Raw genomic sequence first — 25,412 nt, forward strand, 5'->3', positions numbered from 1 at the left:
TAAAGGCAGCACAGTGTGTTTGGCTTAGCTGTGGGCCAAGATATCATTTGTTTGTTTTATTTTTTAGGTTGGGGTGTTGAGTCAAGGTGGGGAATTAATTTGAAGATAAAACGAATGAAGGGAAAAAAAGAACTAAAAGAAAAGCGGAGCCAATCTACACACAAGGCCAAACGGCACACCCGATTCAAACAGCAGCTGGTGCTCCTCCAGGGACTCAGTGATTGATTTCTCATCAACAGAGTACAGAGAGAAAAAACACAAACATGAAGAAGAAGAAGACGAAAAAATATCCCACAAGGAGAGAGGAGGGAGAGATCGACACGAGGGAGGAGAGGGGGACGGAGCAGAGCGTCTCTCTCTGACGTTCTCCCCTAAGGAGGGAGGGGGGGGGGCCATGCAGGGCTAGGGATTAACTTTTTTATTTTTTTTATTTTTATGTACATGTGTGTAGGAGAACTGGGAGAGGACAGACCCAAGTGTGTGGTGCCAACTCAATCAGGTGCCACTCTCCAGAGATGAACACGAGTCAAAAGCTTATTATAAGCTTATGGAAGGGGGACTCGCTCAAAAACAGCAGTACAACATGCTCTAATTAGGGTCTACAAGGTTGCTTCTTAGGATAGATCATTGATGGGAAGCCAAAACATAAACAACCATTAGGGACGGGAATGTCTGTACAGTTGAGTTTCAGCCCATCTTCTTAAATGCCTTAAATTATGCACAAGACTTTTAACCTCCTGTACACTACAGCTCAGTGGTTTCTACAGCTACCACCTTTAACACTAGAACAGCCATGAGGGGTCATTTCACCCCTGTGAGTAACGAAAAATGTTATATCTTTGCACTCGATCAAATTTCAGGATCCTCCTTTCATGACTTTTGCTAGATATGTGTGTTCTACCACCCAGTATCATTACATTTTCAAAATCACATCAGGATAAGCTATTTTGCCATTTTTCTGTGTAGGAAGCAGGCTAATTTACGAGCGGCCAACTAGTGGTCGTTGTGTGTAAATAGCAGCTTGAGCATTGTAAAGAGTATCTGTATCTCACCCTGACTGTGTACTTGTAGGTTTGACGGTAATCCTTACCCTACTGTAGGCCAAATCAACGTGACTTCTTCATGCACACATTGAAAACTGTTGGTGGGGTGAGTGTGAACAAAACCTGACAGAGATTCATGAAAGGATTCACATTGCCAGGGAAACGCTATGGTCAGCCTCTATGTCTAGCTCAGTGCTGTCAAACAAATTGTTGTCAAAGATGAATATGTTTGAAGGGTTACAGTACGGGCCACTGTGTCAACAAATATGTACAGTAAGAGAGAGAGAGAGAGAGAGCATGGTATTGTATAGACTGAAACAAACCCATAGTTCCTTTGCTATGATATGTCTAGCAACTAAAGATGTTCATTCCCCACATGGGAATTAAATGCTATAGATGGGTTTCAACGTCAAATTAATCATAGAATTCCCCAGATACTCTTACACAGTAAACGCAACAGGGGCCACTGTGGCATTGCACATTAATTAAAAAGGGAGGCATCATCATTCTACGATCCAATTAAGTCAGTCAGGACATTAATCTAATCTATTCTTTTGTTTATATATTACAATTAAAAACATCTCCTAATACTGATACTGTAGTGTGGATAGGGATTTGCTTTGCTGTGGAAATTCATCCGTATAATTGAACAAAATTCAGAGTGACACATTCATCTACTAGGGCAGCAAGTGAGAAGGGAACATTTGTGGAACAGCAATAACTCACATTCAGTGCGGTTATTTCAAATAAAATTATGTTAGTTTACAGTACACTGCAGTCCAAGTGTTTTTCATGTTGTCATTTTGGCTATGCAACAATGGCAGTCTCCTGCAGATAACCCTTTCCCCCTCCCTCCCTCCCTCTCTGGACTGGCGGCAGATGCCTGGGCCTGGAACGCGTGGTGCGGCATAGCCCTCAGCAAACAGGCATGGAAGCTGGCTCTTCTTTTAAGGGTGTTCAGCTAGTGGGTTCTATGGCTGCCTCCCAGCAAGCCCAGTTCCCTCCTACAGCATGATCCACACTGCCTGCAGAGCTCACCAAGGTTATGTGTCTGTATGCTGGGCCTAAAGCTTAAATTAAGCTTCCCGCCCAACGCAGCCACCTTGTGAGCTCGCAGCAGCCTTCACCTGAAGATGTGTTCATTTAGATGATCCGGTGAAGTCGCTAACAGTGTTCTTACCCCTAATATCAGCGCCTCTCAAACAAACTAACTTGTTTTCAGTCTGGTTCTGCTGCAGTGTTGATTTGTCTCCAAAAACAATGTCCGCCTTCCCCAAATGACAGTTGCTGGAGGACAACCTGGTTCCACCAGACCAATTCTCTCCCTGAGCTCTGTAATGATGAGCCACAATAGAGACTTCTTGCCTATGTATGTGATAATTAAGAGCTAGTCATTCTCTCTCCCTCTGTCTCTTCCCCCCCCCCCCCCCCCCCCCCACCTCTCCTCCTCCTCCTCCTCCTCCTCTCGCTTTCTCCAATTTACCAGTCCAATCTCTTTCTCTTCCTCTCTCCATCTTCCCTGCTGGGAATTTGACCTGTGCATGTGTGATGTGCTGTCAATCACACATTATCTCAGTGTTCCAACAGCTTCCCCACATTTGGCTCTGAGGCAGAAACACATTTTTGTAACAGATTGTTTCAGGCCAACACGTCTGATTTGTTCCAGAAAAATCGTCTTCCGTTCAAACAGCAGTATTTCCATACAAATGGTGGACATGCCGTATTGAACATGGAAACAGATTATGTTGTGCACAGCTAAACATTTCCGTATGGCGTTCCGATGACCTCAACAACAACATAATGTTAATGGTCCTTTAATGGATCTGTCTCAAAGATCAATAACACTGATTTGATGATAATGATGACAGGATATTTCCTGTGGATTAATATCGATCAGCATAGTGGGAACTGATCAAGGGTACGCTTTGCACTTATCAAAGAGGTGTCAAATACACTTCATGCTTAATGGTTGATTTGACTGGGAGATTTGACTGCATGAAAAGCAATTTTCATGATGTGGATAATTGCATAAAAAAGACACAAGAAGCGCATAATGAATCACATTATACTCCAATTGCTCCTGTACATCAGACACGGCTAGGGAAACCCAGCGTAAAGACAAGAGCATACTGTAAGATCAGGAAGAATTTCTTCTGATGCTATCATATTAGATACGTATACATTTTAGACATTGCATGTTTTCCCCATAAGCCACTCGTGGGGAATTAAGCGTTTCCCAATGTTCCTCTTCAACTGTCAAGTTTTCCTCTCCTATCAGTTGTGTGACATGCCAATTGCAGTCCCCAGAGGTTGAGTGCGAGGCAGGGAACATTGCTACTGTGTTGCTGCCTTCTCCTCGTGATGGGGCTGATAGTTTCATTGGCAAGGCAGATGATTACATTCTCTGCTGCCACAGGCAATTAATTTGATCAGAAGGTTTTGGAGTGCCTGGTCCTGATGCAGATCTTAATATATATCGTTATCTGCTGATGCTCGGAGGTAAATGTGGAATGCATGTAGGTGGTATAGTACTGTGTCACTATCTTTGAATATCTATCATGTCACATATTATTGTTCATAAAACAAAGATTCAGATGAAAAAAGATTTCAAAACACATGACTGAGCTGAGCAATTGCAGTAAACAATTCTGATAAACATAAAAATGTTCATGAGAGATGCTTGTGAGACTTAAGTTGCATTGCAATTACACAGCATGGATTTAAGAGAGCCGGCTTAACGACTTGTAACTATGGTAACACAATACAGACTCTCATGGATGCGGCCTATTAAGGATGCAAATTGTCTTCCTCCAGACTGTGCCCGCTCAGCTCTTAACACTTATTCCCGCCCTGAATATGAGTTTATCATATTGTGTGAAAGAGTGCAATGAAGACCTGTAAGGTGGGAGGAAATTGAGAACTATTGTAAGAGCACATTACAGTTTTCCCAGAGAGCATCTATTGAGTTTTCCGGAAGGGTAAATTTTTTTATTTCCTGGAGATTTAGAAACAATGGTTTTAATTCTTAGTTAACCTCCCCACAACCCTAACCCTAACCCTAACCCTAACCCACAACCCGTAGCTCTTTACTTCCCTGCAAGAAGACTCATTTGGCTCGAGCCCCCTTGAGCCAGGGAAGAATGATGGATGCTTAATCTTGGCATTTACCCACAAACTCCACCTAATTTACCCTCAAACTCCACGTAATTCATTCGTTTGGAGAACCATTTACTGTACAGGGTTCACAGTTTTTGGTATCCAACTGTTATTTTTCTTCCTTCCTCACGAAAAAAGGTAATTTGGTAGCTGAAATAGGGACCAATTACATTAGAAGAAATATGAGTTGCCTTAGAGAAAGAGTCCTTGGCAGGGTTAGCCAAATAGGCCACAGAGGAAAGGAAAGAGGTTTGTACCTCTTGATAATAAACCAAATAGTGACATTTCCTGGCAAGGTTAATGCATGGTGGACTAGAACAGAACAGAGCCAAGCTTATCAACCCCCGAAGAAGCCACCTCACTCTGTCTGTCTCAGACAGCCTGTTTCAATAACATACCAAACCATTGGTGTAGATGGATACTACAATTAAACAAAGTAACACCAGGCAGGGAGACAAATAAATGATAATGCCTTTTTTCATTTCTTGCACAGTACGGCCATTTCAAAGCTTGATTGCTGGCAAGTCTACACTAGTGTGCCAGTACCGAAGGTCTCCAGAGTTTTTCAGCACAATAGATGAGAGTGAAATGAGAGCAGAGCTTAGATGGATCAAGGCAGCCCCCCAGACTACCTCTGCCATCCTCGTCAAGCAGGGTTCTACACAGTACCTGGGGCAGATTAGACTGCCCTCAATTTCATCACACCAGGCCTGTCAAGCCCAGCCCACCAGAGAACACGTCATGACAGGACAGACCAGCGAACAAATGGGACGGAGCTCCACACACCTCCAGAGACGGAAAGAGATACAGAGGGAGGGGGAGGGGGAAACAGAGAGCGATATAGGGGGAGAGGGAGGGAGGGAGGGAGGAAGAAACAGTGAGCGATATAGGGGGAGAGGGAGGGAGGGAGAAACAGAGAGCGATATAGGGGGAGAGGGAGGGAGGGAGGAAGGGAGAAACAGAGAGAGATACAGGGGGAGAGGGTGGGAGGGAGAGAGCAGCACATTTACTTCCTCTCGCGCCGTCAACAACATAACCCACATTCTATGGATCGGGCTGACAGCCCCTAGAGTAAGCTGCAGACAACACAGTCACTTACTGTAAGTGTTCTGCACTTTGACTGGAATGTGCGTGCGCCCTTCTTACTGGCCTGATATTTTCCAGGTTTTTTTTTTGTGTGGTTTCACTCCGACTATAGCATTAACTCTTCCCCTGTCGTGACGGTTTAGAAAGTGGAGCAGACGTGGCACATTGGGCCCAGTGATGAGGTAGAACCACTGGCCCCGAGGGTGGGAGAGGGGGAGGGATTCATGAGACTCACGGTGGCACAAAGATGGATAATTGGACCATTGGTATGTGTGAGACACAAAGTTGTGAGATGCCCTGGGTATAGGTTGTCCTCTAAGAAAAGGAATTATGTAATTTCCTGTTAATTGGAGCTGTTTTCCCAGGCGTTAAAACAGCCCAACTTTTGGGGGGGGGGGGGGTAATTAATAAATCATTTCTAGAAACTCGCTAAATCCTTTCGATACACAGAGGATGAGGATGTTAATGTTAACCTAGCTAATTATTGCTTTGTAATTCAAGTAGGGTTTATGCTCCATATAATGCAGCAGATTGCACTCTGTTCTCCTCTCACTAGTAGGGACCATGCAGGATGATCTGTGGCGCTGAATGGCTCTGGTGATAGATCTTGCATGCCAAAACCAATTGTGTGTATGATTAAGATGCAAGCAATTCCTCCAGTCCCACCCCATAACCAGATCCTGATCTTTAAAATGAACCAATTCTAAGCAGCTGAAATGTTTTGTGTCACTGAGTCTGAACAGGATGCCTGAATGGACATCTATATAAAATGCCATTCTCCAGTTGTTAGAACCCACACCGGCTCTCGACGGCCACTGAATATTACTAGAGCGTCCACGGCTGGCCTTCACTTTCAATTTCACTCATACAATAAAGCAATTTAAGTGTACAATACTTAAACCAGGGAAGGTAAAATCACGTAAACAAAAACATGACTCTCTATTCTAATATTTGAGAGGAAAAAAACATTACAAGATTACTGTACCTTTGGTGATCGATTTGTGTCCATTTTACATATTAAACACAATAATAATCCAGTGTGGTGTGTGTGATCCAGGGATGTGAGTGTAGGCAAGTCATTTTGGTGAGAGAGCCACAATGTACTAGCTGGCTAGCAAGCTAATGTTTTCATCTGTAGGTGATATATTTCGCCAAATTAGTTTTTTTATTTAATGACAAATCAATTGGTATCAATAATGATTAGACTGCCAGGATTATTTCTTGTTTTGTTTTAGTAGTAATGGGTTGTACATACATACATACATACATACATACATACATACATACATACAATCTGATGGTGTGGTTAGGATTTATAACAGATTGTAAAGGGTATTCTGATATTAAAGTTAAACCTAAGACTTCTGTAAGTAACCAACACCGGATCTTGAGCGAAACACACATTTTTGCGGGTTTGCAGATGTAGCGGGAGATTAACAGCAGTTGGGCTGCGTGCTTGCCTACACCGCCTATTTGGGTCACCTGCTCGGCTCGCTTTTATTTTAGCATTCATTGTGTGTGTTTTTTAGGCTTATCCCTATATATGTCACTTATTTCATCAATCATGAATTTGAATTTGATTACAATATCACAGTTGAGGCTGGGTTAGACAGGTTGTAGATTCTGATACCATTGAAATGGGGAGCGCATAAACAGTAGAGAATATGGCCAGTAGAGAATATGACCAGTAGAGAATATGACCAAAATTGTATTGGACGGACAGCAGGATGATTTTACTAAGCTCTCCAACAAGGAGTTGTTATAGTCTACTGGAAGCCTCATAGGGCGCCATAGTAAACCCAGAAATGTGGATTCTTATGAACTTTTATGATTGAAATGTCAATTTCAATGTCAAAATCTATAGACCTAGTGGATGAAATTCAACTTGGTTGCAAAGAGTTGCATGTTGGGCAATTTGAGTAATTGGCATATTATGCTAATTAATCGCTAAAACTGTAAATGGCAATCATGTTGCTTCTAGTTAAACTTAAAAAGGTGATCTAAGAGACTAAGTCCATGTTTGGGATGTCCAGCACAAAAGGCACTCCAAAATGACGGGTAGGGGTAAACATTATAAATGGGAATGGGCCTAATTGGTGAAAAGTGCTGGTGTTCATAATTCTGTTTAATTTCAGTTGGAGGGGTGCTCAGTCCATGGAATAGGAAGTATACCGTATAAAAAACATGGATGGAAACTTGATCCCTTCAAAGTTTGTTTTATCTGCTGCCACATTTCGGAGAAAGCTTGCATGCTTTGACAAAGGAGCGAAACGCATCAGCAAGTAAAACACCTCTGAAGGGATCAAGGTGCTGTCCGGAATCTCTTTTCTTTATATGCAGTACTATCTACATCTAATTACTGTAAATATTTGTTTACAGAATGGTAAAAAAGGAGAATAAACTATAATGATTGAGATGACTGTGATGATGAGATTCATTCTAAAACAAACCCCCATTGATGGATGAAAGTCAAGTGCTTGTTATAATGGGGGTCACATTCCTAGAATCTCAGAACAATGGAGGACATGGCACTTACCATGTCTGTGTCTGACACCGGTCCAAAACTGGTCACATAGATGTTTGTCCTCACTTCGGTAATACTCTCTGATTGGACAGGGAGAGGAGACAGAGGTTAGATGCCTTGGTCAAAGGCAGCAGAGTGTCTCTTACAAGATACGGTTGCCACTTGCCAGCACTTCCTCTGACTACCAAGGCCTACTCTTGTTCAGTTGGTTGTTGATAAGGAATTGAGTCAGTTCAGTACACATTGAAATTCAACATTCAATAGTGGAAGAAACCTTAATGTTTCATACCTCACCACTCAACAAAATAAACAAGGGTGAACTTCTGAAGGTAGCTAGCTTTGGTGGGGAGGGAGGTTGTTAGCTTTTGCATATTCGAACAGTCACAAACTAAACAAGAAACCTGACAAATAATGAGGGTTGGCAGGAGCACACTAAAAACATATTCAGGCCTGTTTGCTAGCTCTTGTTTGTACTGGTGTCAGATGATGCTTTTAACTTGTGTGTATTATCCTAAGGCTTTCCATTGTGTATCATCCTAAGAGTGGATTCTATCTGGGATTCTGGGTACTTTTTTTGGTGAAATGTGAGTTTGGTGAGTGGCGTTCAGGAAAACTGCATTTAAAAAAAGGCCAGAGATGAAACACAGAGTGATGACTGCCAACAGTCTGCCGATGACTCATCCGAAATGCGACGACGGAAGTGGGGAGGAATCACCTTTTGGTTATATGGTTTCCAATTGGAGCCTTACGGCCAGGGCTTAACTTTGATTTAATCGATTGTAGGATGTAAATGAACGTCTCTGTGCAAACGAGGGAGGTTTGATGTAACGTGCCGGGTGGCTGTCTGCCAGTCCTTGCTCAGAGACATAGTTGTGTCGATGGAATGTTTCCAGATCCTGGCGTTATGGAGCCTCGAGTTCCCCTGGCAACATGACATGGGCCATTTATCAAAATCAGATGCTCGGGGCCTTTGGAACACAGTACACGTCCAACGCATTTGGAGGGCACCTGGGATTTCTCTCTTAGGGAGGTTGAAAAAGCTGTGGAAAGTGCATAAGTGGCAAACGCTGGTGGCACGGGCACTTATCAACCATCAAAGTGGGGAGGGCTAATAGAGGGCTATTCTCAGCACTGCCAGCTTAACACATCACATCATCACACTCTTATAGGACTTTTGACAAAGAATTCAAATGACTCAAATGATAATATGAAATAAAATAAAAAATCCATAATGAATGTGAAATGATTAAAATAGTAATCACAACTCTGATTATTATTGGGTAGTATTAGCATTGTCCACATGTTGGGCTATCTCCAGTGGGCAGAAATCATAGCTCTGTTGGACCTCTTTGGATCTAAACCTGGCTTGCATGTGAATTGTCAGGAGACTGCTGTTTTGAATATAGCGTTGTAACATGTTACCTCTGACAAGCATCTCCTTAAGAGGAGGATTAGTTCTTTCACTGTTCCAAAAAAGCAATCTGCTCAACATCTGAGGAGATGTGCTGTACTGTATTCTCACTCTTATCATGAAAACTGGAGCTGTTTATGTAACCATTGTCTGGCTCTGAAGGATCAGTGGAGGTCACGCTGACAAGGGAACCAATTCCTCTCGTGGGGTCACAGCCAGAAATCTATCACTGCAAGACTGGGTGTGCTTGGGCCGATTGATGGGGGAAGGAGAATGAGGACTTGCAGGAGCTCACTGAGTCTTGGAGGCAGTTGTGAGTAGTTTGTCTAGTTCAACATGTTTCTCACTCCTGGTCCTATATGTAGTGTGTGTGTTTAGGATATTCTCCAGCGCTAACCCAACTAATTCATCTAGCTGAGGCCTTAATCATAAGATGATCCCCTTCAACCAGCTCACGTATTATTGTTTCGGAACTAGTGGCAGCCAGTTAAGATATTGTGAATAGCTGTATATATATAAAAAGGAAGGCATTAAAAATCAACATCCAGCTCACCTCCAAGCCCAGGCCGCAGCCTGTTGTCATACCCGTCCAGCAGCCTGTCCAGGATCCGGGTAAAAATGGTGATGTTGTCTCTACTGTCGTCAGGCAGTGGCTCCCTGTGCCCAACCACCACCGCCCTGTGGAGAGAGAGAAAGAGAGAGAAAGAAAGATAGACAGACAGTTAGGGGGGAGGAAGAGTAACTCAGAAAGAGCGAGTGTGCATGTGTCAGACTGAACGCAGCAGACATCTTTGAGTCTTTGAATATACAGAAGCAGTTCCAGTGGCAGTCTCTTGGGCTCCTCAGAACAGCCATGGGAAATTCACTTCAGTAACTTGCTGGTGAAGCAAGCAATTGCAAAACAGCTTCAACTAAACCACACATAGCTGTCCACAGCTTCACACACTGCGCTCATAATCAATTTCCTGTTTACAAGGAGGCTCAGGTCAGGGCGTTGGAGCAACCACTGTTGTTTCAAACCACAGAGGGCTGCAGAGGTAATTGGACCTTTTCATAAAAAGTGAAAGAACATGTTTTAGCCTTCACAGTCAAGGGTGCTGCATTGATTGAGACACAAACATGTTGGGGTTTAATTCGAGGCACTGTATGGCAGCACAACACTCTTCAGACATGGACAGGCTGATTGAAGTGCGGACGGATTAGTGAAGCCTGTCACAGAGCTACATACAACTCTTAGGCACATTCTGCCTGGGGATTTCTCCCTGCATATTACCCCATGAGCGACAAACGAGGTCCTGAATATGCAGTCAACCTCCACTTCCTTAATTACCTTAAATATGTGGAGCAATTATCTCTTCCTGGGCCCACAACTCCCTTGTGAACAATGCATTTTTGAGATGGAGAGGGCACTAGCACTGATGAGCTAATGAGTGGCATTCTCAATCAAATCAATCAAAGATCCCCTGAGGAGGAGGTGAACAATAACCTATTTCCAGATGACCCCCTATCAAGAACCATGTATGCAGGGCATTAAACAGCCCAGCACTCATTTATCGACAAGCATGTGAAACAGACGGCAAGTTGTTGCAAACAGTGGCCCCGCAATTAGAGTTGCTCCAACTGAGTCTCGAACCTGCGACCTCTGACTTGACAAGATACGTGACCGTCCTCAAATACCTGGTGTTAACCAGCTGCGCTACAGAAAAAAACAGCAAGGATGATGGGTGCATTTGAACTTGAGGAGTGAGCTTACCCTCTCAACTCTGTACACTCCCCCCCTCGAAACTCACAACACCACAGCAAGCCCAGCCACGGAGCCAACTTCAACTGTGTATCCGTGTGACCACAGCACCACAGCAGGTCAAGTTGTTGCACACAGTAGCCCAGAATTTCGAGTCTCGAACTTGCCAACACACGTGACCATCTCCTCAAATAACAATGTTAAGCATTCAAACACGTCAAACTGGTTTACCCTTCAGTCACACAGACTACAGTTATAAACAACCTGTATAAATGTCCCTGTAATTCGTAATTGTAAGTCGCTTTGGATTAAAAGCGTCTGCTAAATGGCAAAATTATTGTGGGGTAGTGGTGGATAGTGAGTTGGACTTGGGATCGGAAGGTTGTGAGTTCAAATCCCGCCTGAAGCCACACCACTACTAGTGTGCCCTTGGGTAAGGCACTTAGCCCTCAGTTACTCCAGGGGGAATGTCCCTGTAATTCGTAATTGTAAGTCGCTTTGGATAAAAGCATCTGCTAAATGGCAAAATTAAACAAATTAAAAATTAATAAACAAGCACATGCACTCCACTGGTAGACACACAAGTAATAGCACTGTGTCAAGGGACGTGAGGTCAAGAAAAGCTGTCAGTATACCAGTGCTCACAGCACTGTTAAGACAATGTCATAAAGGTACACTGAAGTGATGGGACCATGACAGAATCATATTTTCTGGACGAGACAAAGTCCCTGGAAGCTTGAGACAAGAACATCACGTCTGTGTGTGAGTGTCTCTGCCAATGTGTGTGTGTGTGTGTGTGTGTGTGTGTGTGTGTGGCACCTTGACGTATGAACTCCTATTTGCGTTTCACATCCAATCATCTCAGACGCCAGTCAAAGCCAAAGGGGCCAGAGCAGAAAATGAAGCAGGTCTGATTGATAAACATAGCACAGCAACATAGAGACAGGGAGAGAGAGAGAGGGAGAGAGAGAGGGGGAGAGAGAGAGAGAGAGAGAGGGAGGGAGAGAGAGGAAGAGAGGTGGGGAGAGAGGGTATAACTCCACCGACATCTAATTAAATTCCTTGAGCTTTAAGAGCGGCTGCTTACACATCCTGCATCCAAAGTGGGCACCTCGGGAAGCGCCCCCAACTCTACCCCCCCCCCCCCCACACACACACACGCGCACCTCTCCTTTCCTCATTCTCTCTCTCCCCTTCCCTCCCTCTGGAGTGTGGCGTGTGGGCTTAGAGGGAGGCTTGGCACTGATTGACTGATAAGGACCCCGATATCCGTCCGCCACTGGAGTGGCTGGGCCCACGCCACACAGACTCATTGTCTCGCTGCTGGCCACCGGGGGCTGCCAGAATCGAATGGAGGGGATTAGTGGGGCCGCTCCGAGCTGCTCAGAAATGACATTTTGAAAAGTTGATGACTCGCCCCAGCGTGCTGCAGCGACAGGGGCCCCCCTGCTTCATTTATTTATTATGGTCAATTAAAATGTAAGACAATCGCCATCTCACTCCAACAGGGGGGCTATGGAGGAGACTACCGTGAGGGGGGCCGCCCATCCCTCATCAATACACTCTTAATTAACACCCATCACCACCAATGTAACCGCCCCCCCCCCCCCCCCTATACACACACACACACACACCTTCCCCCAACTAACACACCCCCTCAGCCCACCACCAATCTATTGACATTGATATGCAGCATCTCACGCAACACATTGTCTCTGACAAAGAAACGCCTAGTATCATTCAATGCCTTGACAATATGACTGATTCCCTTTGTCTGTCTCCCTTTTCAGAGTCTTCCAGTTGTCTATGCACAGAAGTGATAAGGCATCCGGGAGAGAAAAGGGAACAGGTGGAACAATACAGCTTTGATTGACTCAGGGGACAACGTGCCACCTCTCAGCTCACTAAGGAGCAACCTTTCTCTGGATTAGTCTTTCATCAACTTCAAACTAATGAGGGTTTGATGTACTGTACAGTAGGGGCCCTCGTTTGAAGAGAACCGCTCTGGAAACTCAGTTGGGACTTTTATTCGTGGAACTCGTGTCACATCTTATTCAGATGTATGTGGCAGTCAGATACTGAAATCTTAATCATCATGACTTTCTCACAGTTAGAGAGAGAGAGAGAGAGAGAGAGAGGGGGTGGGGGGGGGGGTAAAGGAAGGCTTTATGCAAAAACATATTACTCATAGTTTTTGCATAAACATTACATCAGCTGGATCCAGACACAGCTGACCTTTTGACACTGGATATGTTCTAAATGAGTCACGGGTGCCGGAAACATACAAATATGTCTCCCAGATAGAAGGCAAACATATGTATCCCATATCTGGTTTAACAGGCAACAACTCAGGGCTGAGCTGTCCCTGATCTTCCCTGGGGCTGAGAGCCTGGGACATGGTCTCGGGGTCTTCTCTCTCTCTCAACAGTATCCTCCAGTCCCATAATCTTTCTCCATCTTTGTAACCCTCTCTCTTTTCATTTCCGCTCTCACTCTCCCTCCCCTTAATTTCCCTTTTTTTCCATTTCACCAACACCAGCAGTAAAATAGATTCCAAACGTGAAACGAGCTGCAAATGTTATTTATCATTCGTTGGAGTTACTGCCCATAATGTACGTGCTGTATACACATCACATATACATATACGGACGGTTGGAGGCTCTTTTAACACGATACATTTATTGCTCTTGGAACATCATTTTAAATGAATAGCCAGTGAATGTAAAAATGTTGTGTTCCTAAAACAAGACCTGGGGCATTAATCAATAGCCATTTGAAATAAACCTCTGTTTGAATGCTTTGGCAAGCATATGCACACCTGCACATTTCTAACAAGAGAGTCAGATACAATCTGATCACCCTGCCAAATGAAAGTCAACACCCCTTGCTGGGGGCTGCTCTTCAATCTTACTCTGCACATTAACGGAGAGGTACCCTAGCCTCCACACTGAGCAGGTTGAACAGTCAATTTGTTTCATTGCCTGGAGTACTGGCAGGTTGTGACTTAAATGACACCATTGGCCTTTTCCACTTCCTCCTTGTTTTCCTTTACAGCACACAGGGCCTGGAAGTGAGCTGATTCAGAAACCCTTCGGCACAAATCCAATCAACTGTCTGTCTGTCTGTCTGTCCTGTACCAGACCCTTCTTTACCCAGCAGCTGCTGCTCCTCCTCCTCTCACCCCTGGACCGGCTGGTCAGGACTCAGACACCCTGGCTGGGCCCTGGTAGGATCATGTCACCTCTCACCTTTATATTATTGTCTGTTTGCAGACAAGAGGCTTGATTTACTCAGCAAGTTTACACCAAAAAGATCAAAGTTGTAGGTTAGGCTATACGAAGCAATGACATTCAAGCTCCCAGTGTAAATTATGATAGTTTAACATTTTAGCTTTCTGTTTTTGGTCTGGAAAAAGTCTAAAATGGAGTATTCTACTCGACACTCAGTTTGCATATAAACATGTTGTTACTGTTCTCACAGATTTTCACCTTTTTGTCTCTAGTGGCTGCCTCTTCGAATCGTGCGCGCATGCAGAAACACAACAGCTAATGTCCAACACTGCAAGTCCATTCCGGGGGGTTATAATATCATTAGGGAAGATGATTTTCAGGACAGATTTTCAACGTGTCAAACAAAATGATGCTCTGCAGTCTGCACCTTTAAGGGATCAATCTCCAATACCTAGTCAGGCTCTAGTAGGCGACCAAACCAGGAGAAAGGACCAACAACAGTGACATATTACAACCTACAGCCTTACTTACATGATATACATGAAATAATATCCCAGGGAGATTTTGAAAAGAAAACTGTTGTGCTCACAAATTACTCTGATCTACATGTAGCAAGTTTTGTGTTTGTTTTTGTCCCCCCCAAACATTAAAGTGCAATGTGTCCTTGGTTTAGTGCCTTTGGCTAAATTAAGATCTACTGTGTGTGAGTGAATTAAATATACAGCAGCATGCATAAAAAGGTCTTTCTACTGTTCTACTGGAATAATTATTCCTAACATTTTACTTAGGCAGAATGCATCTCCTAGGGGCTTTCTTCATATTAGTTTCTCCTCTTTCAACTTCATAATTATTTCAGAGAAAGTTTGTACCTTTTATGGAGCAAAGCCTGTTAAGTGAACATTGTTTAACTGACTGGCTTCTCGGAGTTCTGTCATGCTTTATGAAGCTTTGCGCGTTACAGGCACGCAATCTGGATGCTTCACTTATTTTGGGCTATTCCCTTGTGTTCAGTCCAATGAGGCATGTTGACGTACCAACAGGCAGTGTGCTGTAGAATCACGCTCAATAAGAAGACAGACAGGACTCATTGACTGGCACAAATCTTACAGTAGAGTACTGATAGGACTTTAGGAAAGGCTATCTGAAAGGTGTTCTGGGGTCATAGACCCATCACCTATAACTGGATTCTACAACAGTATTCTCTAAATCCAGCACAAGCTCCAACATAACAGGAAGTATATTGGCTAGCACCAAATCACTGTGTAATCAGAGCAAAACAACAATGGAGTCCGAAAGAGAGCCCCAGGACACAAAAAAAAACAGAGGATTGCAAGCTGATTGTTTCGGCAGTTTATTTGCAACAGTAGTTCAAGGTCGTTCTCTACGTCACTGGAGGTGTTGAATCAGTGAGTCAACTGGCTGTGAGCGGTCAGTAATGAGACAGACATGTATCATCCGTTGGAGGCGAGGGCAGAATTGAGTTCTCTTGTGTTGAGAGTGCAACTGTGCCGAGACGCCCTCTGGGGGGATCCTTTCAAACTCTAATCTGATTCCCAGATGCCTGCTGGGACTCTTCACCAATTAGGAACTTTGAGGCTGACAGATCAATTACTCAATATATATCAGCACAATGCCGCGGTTCGGGATCCCAACTGAAATGCAGGTAATTAGCAGGGGGGGGATCAATAAAATATGAGCAGGATGGAGAACTTAGGGAGATGTACTGTAGGGTAATTTCAGATTGATAAACACAATAATTAAAATGTTCCCTGTCGATAAAGAAAAGGCGCTGCTTAACCGTGGTGTTTTCTTCGGCATGACGCGCTCCGATATCCACCATCCTCATCTCTCGTCCTGCAAAACAAAGCGAGAAGATGGGATTTCGCCCCCAAACCACATTGGACACGTCACGTCACTGTTATGAAAGTGACGGGCAGCCACAGCTGAGTCACTCCCCCACAGCCGACTATGAGACATGCTCCACCAGCTCCGCGGGCAGCGTGGTCTCCGTGAGGCTTGCGGCCCTGCAGTGCAAGTTGAGTCTATGCAGCTATCCAGATACTTTACAGCACAAGTTTGAGTCTGCCTATAGCCTGTCTCTGGTCAGCTGCTTGACTAAAGGCACGCTTCTTTCCCAGTTGGTGCCTGGTTTAGCATCCGCAGCGCAACCCCGTCAGGACACAAACGTTACGCGCACGTGTCATGTGTCATGCCCAGTAGCCTATAGTTCGGGGGGGTTAGGATGCAACAGCGTTGCTCCCATATTTTGAGAATTATTAAATTAGAGCACTGGTGCCTTATGTCATGTGATATTGATATAGTAAGTTACAGCGCTCTACATTTTACCTTACTTTCTTAATGTGGCTGGAAAAGGAACGCACGTCATAACCAGGCAAGTATCCAAGAGAACATTGCAGAGACGCTCATGAGGGAATACATTACCCTCTCCCAGCCCTGTAACACATTAACCTTGACAATGCCACCGTAACGTTGACAGAATGTTATCTGTCGACCGGGTCACATCTCACAGTGACGTCCTTCCCTTCCATCCCGTGAATAATACATGTGAGATGGGGGGGGGGGGGGGGGGGGCGGAGCAGCGAACTTCAGACGCTCCATCCATAGCGTAAGTGGACACACAACACTCTCCCCCCTCACAGCCACTGATTATGTGTCACTTTAGCTGGTGACGCCGAAACAGATTCCAAACCAAACAGACAACAGAAGAGGGTCTGGCTGTCCGCACTCGTTAGCCAGGGCTTGGAGGGGGAGGCGGATAGCAGGGAGTTGTAAGACCTCCATAGAATGGAAATGAACACAACCACTGCTCATTCATATGGAAAAGATGGATTGTTGCAAATAATAGTTTAATCAAGCCCTGCCTATCAGTGAGCGTGTGTGCAGTGAGGGATTGCGGCGATGCACAGAGTGACAGAACCTAATATAAGGGATTTGTCTGTGACAAGTTTATCCATTAGTAAAGTCTCCTGCCTGCACTGTAGCAAAGCCGATTTAGAGCCCGGCGATGGTATCAGTGGGCATCAGGGAGGCGGCAGGACTCGGGGAGAGACAGCTTTGCTGATGTGGAGAGATACTCTGGAGGTATAAGCACTGTGGTGCTCTGAAGTCTAAAAGGATTATTTACAAACTTGGTCATGGCTGGTACGGCTGTACACTTACATTTTCGGTTCGGATACAACATTTCCAGAGACAGACACCACATCACAATGCCCCCCCACACACCCCCCTCCCCCTCCACCTCCACCTCGCCTCCACCCCAGCTCCCCTCCACTTTAAATCTAAAAGGGGAATTCAGACAAAGCCTCACCTAGCACAGGTTTTTACTAAATGCAATTTGCTGAGTAAAGACTGCCATGCAAGGACGCTGTGTCGTCTCTCAAGTGATTGAGGATGTCTTGTTGATATGCACCGAGAGTATGCTTAATCTACCCCCCCGTCCCCCAGAAAAAAAGATTAATTTCAATGCCCCCGGAGTCAGGGTGGAAGTGCGGTTATATAGACACATTTTAGGACATACTGTATTAGTGGCTCCCACAGACTGCAGAAGCACTGGAACTGGATACCTTTGATGCTTTAAAACACAACATAGACATTAGAGAGAGAGAGAGAGAGAGAGAGAGAGAGAGAGAGAGAGAGAGAGAGAGAGAGAGAGAGAGAGAGAGAGAGAGAGAGAGAGAGAGGCCACATTAAAGGAAGGGAGAGGTGCCAATGCATTCTGTTGTTATTACTTCTCTTTTTCTGCCTCCTTGAGATGTCAGAGAAGAGGAGTCAGAGCCAGCATTCACGCTTATTAATATCTGGAAACATATGATCCAATTTCAGAATGAAGGGAATGCCACCTAAATAATGTTAAGCACATCTAATCTCTGCTAAGACATGGTTGTTTTTTTTTTTTTTTTTTTTTAACAAAGCAGGACTAACCTTAATGCCAGCTCTGAAGCTCTGCCTCATGGAGCCATTACTCTCTTCCTCTCATTCTCAGGATACATTTCCACATAACCGCATTAGGCAGAAATAATAAATACCATAGTTTACTGGTCCATCCCAGGGGAAGTCGAAGTTAAGCTTAGTTTGGGAGAAGCAAGGCAACAAAAAAGACTGGGGATCAGACAGCGAGGCTTATCAAAGCACAGACGGGCCGATCTGATACTGAGAGAGAAAGAGAAATGGGTCATCTAAATAAGCAGGACTATTTAGGTTCCTCACTTAAGTCAGAAAGATTATTAAGACAACAAAGTGAGCTGAGACATGAAAAAGAGCCACTCCAAGGCCTCAATTTGTCTGTTTAAACGGCTTGTTTATTCTGTTTGGGCTTGTTTGTTTTGCTAATCATCGGAATCATTTACATATTCCGTAACTTGGGTATACTCTGAACTACAGTATAATCTCCATTATCATCGTCATCATCTTCCTCCTCATTATAATATTGCATGTTTCAGAACGCATGTATTTCTCTGAGCTTTTGTTATTAACAAAAATGTTTTGGACTGTATGCATGTACAGGTATGTATGTATGTATCTATGTATGCACCGGGGCAAAAAAATCTGCATTGCAAACCGGAATGGATCACCAGCATGTCTGAAAAAATAAGGACGCATCGTACATTTTCCTATGAGCAGATCAACCTAATGGGGGAGGAAATGATGGAATTTACTTGAAGGGTGTATATGAATACGGAAACGGATAGTGGAAAACAGGCTCTGTGATGTCACATCAAATCAGATTCAGTCGATCTTTCTTTTCTAGTCTTTGCTGACACTGTATAAAACGAATCACTGCTCCAACAGTGCAAGGTTTTTAAATTACTCCAATTGAATATTGCGTGTGTGTGTGTGAGAGTGTGTGTGTGTGCGTGTGCGTGTGTGTGTGTGTGTACTAGTGCTGAATTGGTTTTGCACCACCGCCAGTTTCTCCCCAACCACCTCCTTCTCCTCCACTCCCCATCTGATTCTTGATATGCTTCTGACACTAGCTAGATGGAACAGGGAGATTTCAATCAATGCATTTATTTGACAGATTACCCTGACTGTGGTGCTTAATCCTGGGATGAGTCCTCATGTGTAACGCTGACCACACGAACACACATTCTGTGCAATCATACTGTATATATCACATGAAGGCACAGGCTACAATCGCATGCATAATGCAAATCTTTCACTGGAAATGTACGGTTCAGACTGTTCCTTAAATGCGAGAAGAAAAAAAAGTCTCCGTTTTAAAGTTTTTGAGAAGATTGCATCTGACTCACTGTCTCCTCGCATTTGACATGCTAATCAGAGATTTTCAATATAATAACAGTATATTACTCCAAGGAAATAGGCTGGTAATGTGGAATGGGTAGTAGATGAGACAGAAGGGACAGATGCTAATTGACTGTGTGAATCAGTATGGAAGGGCTGGGTACAGTACAGTATAGACTAAGCAAAAGATTTGTTCATTTTTTTTTGTTGCTTTGGTCTACTGTAGGTACAGCAGCCGGGGTCGGGTTCCTGAATGGATACATGAGGCCAAAGCATGTACAAGTTATTTTTTCTGAGTGGGGCAGTCCCACTCGTATTTTCCATTTTTTATTGATAGATACAGTGGATTTAGACAGGAAGGATGTGTGAGAGAGAGAGAGGAGGGATGACATGCAGGATGACATCCTATGATATAGGCCAAAGCATGTACAGTAGCACCCTGGGGCTGTGTGGGAACACTGATCTTAGGCCCTTTCTCTGGCCGGGTTTGGCAAGCGCCTCCTCTTGGCCGCCACCTTTCTACAGATGTGAAATTCACAAGTACTGTATGCTGCTAACAGGCAGTGAGAGTCTGACTGGCACCATGGCAAGGCAATCTGGGCTAAGCCCTGTCTCGCCTTCCCTCAGGTCTACCCTCGGTCGGCCTTCTTCCAGGTTTATTGAGCCCCGCTTTGCCGCTAGAAATCCAATACCGATTTACACTCGGCCACGTCGGCCTCCAAATGGCATTCGGCGGATCATAAAGCCTGGCCGCAGAACTGGGGCCGGCGTTATTAATGAACGTATTAGCTACAACACATCCCCAGAGCTTCAACATGGGGGGACAGAAGAGGAGGAGGACAAGAGGAGTGAGGGGATGGAGAGGAGAGAGAGAGAGAGAGAGAGAGAGAGAGAGAGAGAGAGAGAGAGAGAGAGAGAGAGAGAGAGAGAGTGAGACTGTCATCCTACCCAGTTTGAGGAAAGGGGTTGATGAGCAGAATGGAGATCCATATGCCCGCGAAGAATGCTGCAAGTTTCTCGGGAGTGGCAGCCATATCAAACTGCGCCCCAAAACCCTGTTGGAAAAAAAGAAGGGATAGGGGTGAATCAGAGTGGTTGAGTTAGAAAGGGTTGGGCACCAGCTTATGGCTAATTGGCTACTACTACGATGTTGAAAAACTGTTTGACATGCAGATGATGGTGCATTAGCATTCTCAGATCAATGCGAATCTCCGGGCCTAGAAAGTAGAGCACACAGTCACATGACCAAAAATAAAATCCCCCAACCTGGTATGACTGTTCAAACAGTTATTCAAACACATCATTCACTGGCAAGCTGTCCCGGGGGACACAGAACTGAATGGATTTTCTGTTTCCCTGACAAGATGACAGGCTTTGTCAGAGACAGGCAGAGGTTCTGATGAATGTAATGATGCTACCCTACGTCCACGATGACAGAGACTTTGAAGGGGCTCTCAAGTTTTGGGGGAAAACTATTGGGAACATATTTTATAATAATGGCTTTTAGATTATTAAGCTCTTATAACCTTTTGAGGACTCAGTAACACTGTATATATACGATAAGTATTCCATTATTTCTAAACACTCAACTATTTGAATGAATGAATGGTCTTTATTGTCATTGCTATAGTACAGGTACCAAACAACGAAATTTGGGAGGGGTGGCTCCCCTGGTGCTAGGAAAGAAGAAAAAAAAAAAAAAAAAAAAGGGGAAAGGAGCTGGTTTACATAAATAAAGGCTATGTACACTATCCACTATACTATACTGTACAGATAAGACGACTAGGGTTGTCATATTGCACATAGTGTTATTGCACATTCATTTAAAGTGTCGCAGTTTGCAGGCTTGAAATGTACACATTTGTGCCTCAGCACTACACCTGATTTTTTCAATCCAGCAGCTGCCATCAATCCGTCCAGACTGTCCAGGGCCCAGAATTTGAAGGATTCACAAGCATTTATATATCAATTATAATGTACAGAAAATCTACTGAAAGTTATTACAGTGTTACTGTACAACACTCTACAAAAGGCCCAAAAGCATACCTGCACAGACATCTTAAGCATACATGAAGCCAATAATACCAGTGAAAACATTAATAAATGGCCGAAAACCAGAGATAGGCTTAAGGGCGAACACGATGTCCTTACACAGTGCTACAGAGTTCTGCCATGAAGAACATGCTGTGTCAAAATGTTAATGTTTTGATATAAATGTCAAATATGAACTCGCACATGCTTTTAACATTAGGCATTGAACATCATATATGTATAAATCATGTTTACGTGCCGACTCCTGTGACTAAGGCACTGTAAAGGTCGCAGGTTCACTGTAGTAACCTCCCCCAGTGGGCTTCAACCTTATAGTCACCTTTCTATTCCCGCTTGTTAATCCAGTAGTACTGTGTCCTGCTGTGATTGACGACAAACATGCCCTTTGCTGTCAGCTATGAGCAAGTCCTGCTTTCGATGCACTCAAGACAAAATAATATGAATATTTTACCATGTTGAGACAGTGGGGGGGAAACAGGAAATGATTAAAATAAAACAAGTCCAGCGTGTTGCCTTCCTCACGAGCAAACATACACAGAGGACAAGGTAATTTATTAGCTTTTCTATCCCGATATGCAGCAGCACAAAAGCTACGAGGCATAAATACTGAGTAATTCCTCTCACGCAGGCAGCAGAGCTCTGATTGGACTGTCACCCGACCAGCAGGCTGCAGCATTAGGAGGTCCATGCCGTTTCCCCTCGAGAGGTTACTTTAGAAAGCTGCTGTTATTCGCGCATTTCTTCAGAGACACACCAACGGTATAGGCTTTGTAGGGATTAATAATGGAATCACCCACACAGGCATACATTATGAGCCAACAGGGAGACTGTAGGGAGCTAGGTACTGGCAACAAGACAACACAAACAAAAAAAACTCAACCAAAATTGCCCTTTCAGCCAAGCCTAGGAAACATAGATGCCTTTTACTTGATTTAAAACAAATCTCAAGGCTCACCGCCTTATAAATGATATTACAGTCGCAGGATTTGTGTGTGTGTGTGTGTGTGTGTGTGTGTGTGTGTGTGTGTGTATGCGTGTGCACGTGTGTCAGAGAGAGATAGAGAGGGCAATGCTTTCATTAGCGTGAGAGAAGGGGGGGTGGAAGCAGCTGGTATATACAAAGTCCTTCATCTACCCTATTGATCTGCTCGAGCTTTTACATTCTGTATCCCCTAAATTCTGGCACTAGTGCACACTTTCCATGGACGACATACAGCACAGTACAGGTTGACAATGTTTCTTCCACTACAACAATGAGGAGTGACTTCACAGAAGGTGCCTAAGTGCATCTATGACATATTTCATGTTCTGCGTCTACATCTCTCTGATCGTAAGATCAGCTGGCAATGAATTCCTACATGACAAAGCCGACATATAAAAAAAAAAACATACTATCATAGTCCTCCTCTAGAAATTATATATAATTCAGCATTCCGAGGGCTTTCTGACACATCTATCGGCTTCTGAGGGTGTGAAAAAACAACAACCATGCCTTGGTATGTGCCATCCTGCCGAAAGAGAGAGTGGTGAGGCTAAATCCTCTGCATGTGTGTCTACGGGGAAAAAAAACAACAAACCATATTGAAAATAGACATCTCCCTGCCGGCACCTGTCAAACCATCAGAGAGAAAGGTCAAAGGAGCTCAGCTCACTTTATCTCCATGGCCATATGTGTCAATAGTCAAATACCACGGGGCCAGCTGTCCATCACAGTTCCAGGCCCACACTTGGACTACAAAGTAAGATTCATGTTTGGCTAAACGACCACTAATTAAAACGCATGCCTTAAGGGATCCCCCCCCATGCATCCCATTGGAGACTATCTAAGAGCAGGAGGAACATCAGGAGAAGCCAACGAGGCATCTACAGATCACACTCCTGTTCTCACACACACACACACACACACACACACACACACACACATACACACACACACACACACACACACACAGCTCAGCACAGCACTGTGGGTCAGCACTGGCTTGGCCACTGGAGCGTATTACAGCTAACTGCTTATAGCAGCTGTGTCTTGGTTGAGAGCCTCCCCTATTTTGCATTGATGAGAGACTCCCCCCCCTACCGCCCTACAGAGCGAGAGGATCAAACACAGATCTTCCTCATGGGGATCAATGTTCTCAGTTACAAGAAGAGGGTAACACAAATGATCTGAGGATGGGTAAACAGCTTGTGTGTGAGATGGTAAAGATTAGCACTCAACAGCTCAGTCAGGTTACAGAGACAAACATGTCTGGCCCATATCATGACCGCGGGTCTCGGTCCCTGACGGCTCCATCCTTCCTAAACCGAAACTGGGCTGAAACACTTTAGAATATTCCCCTATATTCATTCCAGCTGAGAACCAAATGACTTTGTTTAATCGTTCTCTCTCTCTGCGATTTTATTAATGGGTCTATATTACGACTAATTCTGGATCGTTAGCCTTTAGAGATTTTATGTAGCCCATAAAAGCCGCAGGATCCCGGATCCTCCAGAGCCAGGAATAACATTTCCTTGGCCTATAATGCCTGACTGAAAATTGCGTCTCTGATGTCAGAACTACTGCTTCCTATTTAAGCGAGTCCTGCTCGCATGGAGGTCATCATCTCCCATATTTCATATAAGAGCCTTAAATGTCATTGATACATTTATCCATAGGCAAAGACAAGGAAGGGACTGGGTACTTCAGTAACTTCAGGCTAAGTGAACAATGCAGTGGAGCCCTGATGAAGTTTATGCCTGACAGGAGTTAACACAATGAGTTCATGTGGTATACGTTTCTTCAGTGTAAATGTGTGATGCAGTACTGTAAGTTGCTTTACACATGTAGGCTAGATCATTAGGAGACCAACGTGTGTACAAACCAATACACATTACACTCTGAAACAAACATAGGCTAGCGTGATCTTTATCAGCAAGCACAGGGAAAGTGTACTGTAACTGGACTGCAAGCAATATAAATCTCTCTCTCTCTCTCTCTAGGTTTCCTTTAGATGTCATGGCAGCCCTCTCTCTTGATAATACTATGTGGTCTTCAAACCCCTCTGCAAAGTGTAATTTTATCCCTGTGACTGCAGTATAACTTACAAGTACAGTATCAGCACACCATTCATACTAGCTAACTGACACTAGCCACCACCAGCTTCTGTTACCACTTGGCGGACGGGCAAGACACATCCATGGTGGCGGCAGCTTCACGCTGGTGTCCCAAGCCTGGGCTGTCTACTCCTGTTCACGGTCACGCATACGGGGGTTGAGAGGGCACACTCGATATGACAGCTTTGAGTTTGCAACCCCAAAATCATCTAACAGCACGGGACAAACCAAGGAGGAGGGACAGGTGACTCTGACATTTCAAGTAAATCACACAGCACAGGGGGGAAAAAAACATTGTGTCAGCTCCCGACTGCGAAGGTGAGACAACTTAATTAAGCTTTTTATAGGTGCCATTCTGTAATATTAGTGTTGTAACACTCCATGAGCAGACAGGAAAGATCAAGATGACTTTAATACCTGACTAAGCAAGGTCAACAAGGCCTTTCAACAGCTTGGGTCTTCTAGAGGCAGCACAGAAACCAACTTGGGGTGGACGTTGACAGAGGGCAAGGTGTTTGCCAATTAAGGACATATCACCTCAGATAGCAAGTGGCAGCAGGAAAAGAAACACCCGCATGAAACAGTTGTGGTAAGAGTCTGACCAAACAGCCGAGACGTGACCTTGTGCTTTCATATTAATGTGATAAGCAAATAGGATGCTGCTGAGGGAATGGGGCTGGTGGAAGTCTACTCCTTGGGCTATATAATCCACTTCAAAGCAATGTTGACTCTGCCTCTGGTGTGATCAGAGAGGGAAACACTGATGCATGTATGAGGAGCCCCTGTCCTAGAAACACCCTCGGTTGGACTAAAC

At 44.4% G+C, this 25,412-nt stretch overlaps 1 protein-coding gene across 1 annotated transcript in view; it reads right to left on the bottom strand.

The window, feature by feature from the left end:
• The window catches only part of gabra3 (gamma-aminobutyric acid type A receptor subunit alpha3), a gene marked incomplete at both ends in the record, with an annotated part of 56,477 nt that extends 35,990 nt beyond the window's left edge, over nt 1–20,487 (bottom strand). Inside the window, 3 exons of the mRNA XM_080530247.1 lie at nt 7,822–7,889; nt 9,774–9,898; nt 20,402–20,487. Coding sequence (XP_080386373.1) covers nt 7,822–7,889; nt 9,774–9,898; nt 20,402–20,487 — 279 coding nt within the window. The remainder of the gene's footprint in view (nt 1–7,821; nt 7,890–9,773; nt 9,899–20,401) is intronic.
• Between the last annotated feature and the right edge of the window lie 4,925 nt (nt 20,488–25,412).

This window comes from Nansenia antarctica (assembly GCF_963989245.1).
Source record: "Nansenia antarctica genome assembly, chromosome: 4".
Lineage (NCBI taxonomy): Eukaryota > Metazoa > Chordata > Actinopteri > Argentiniformes > Microstomatidae > Nansenia > Nansenia antarctica.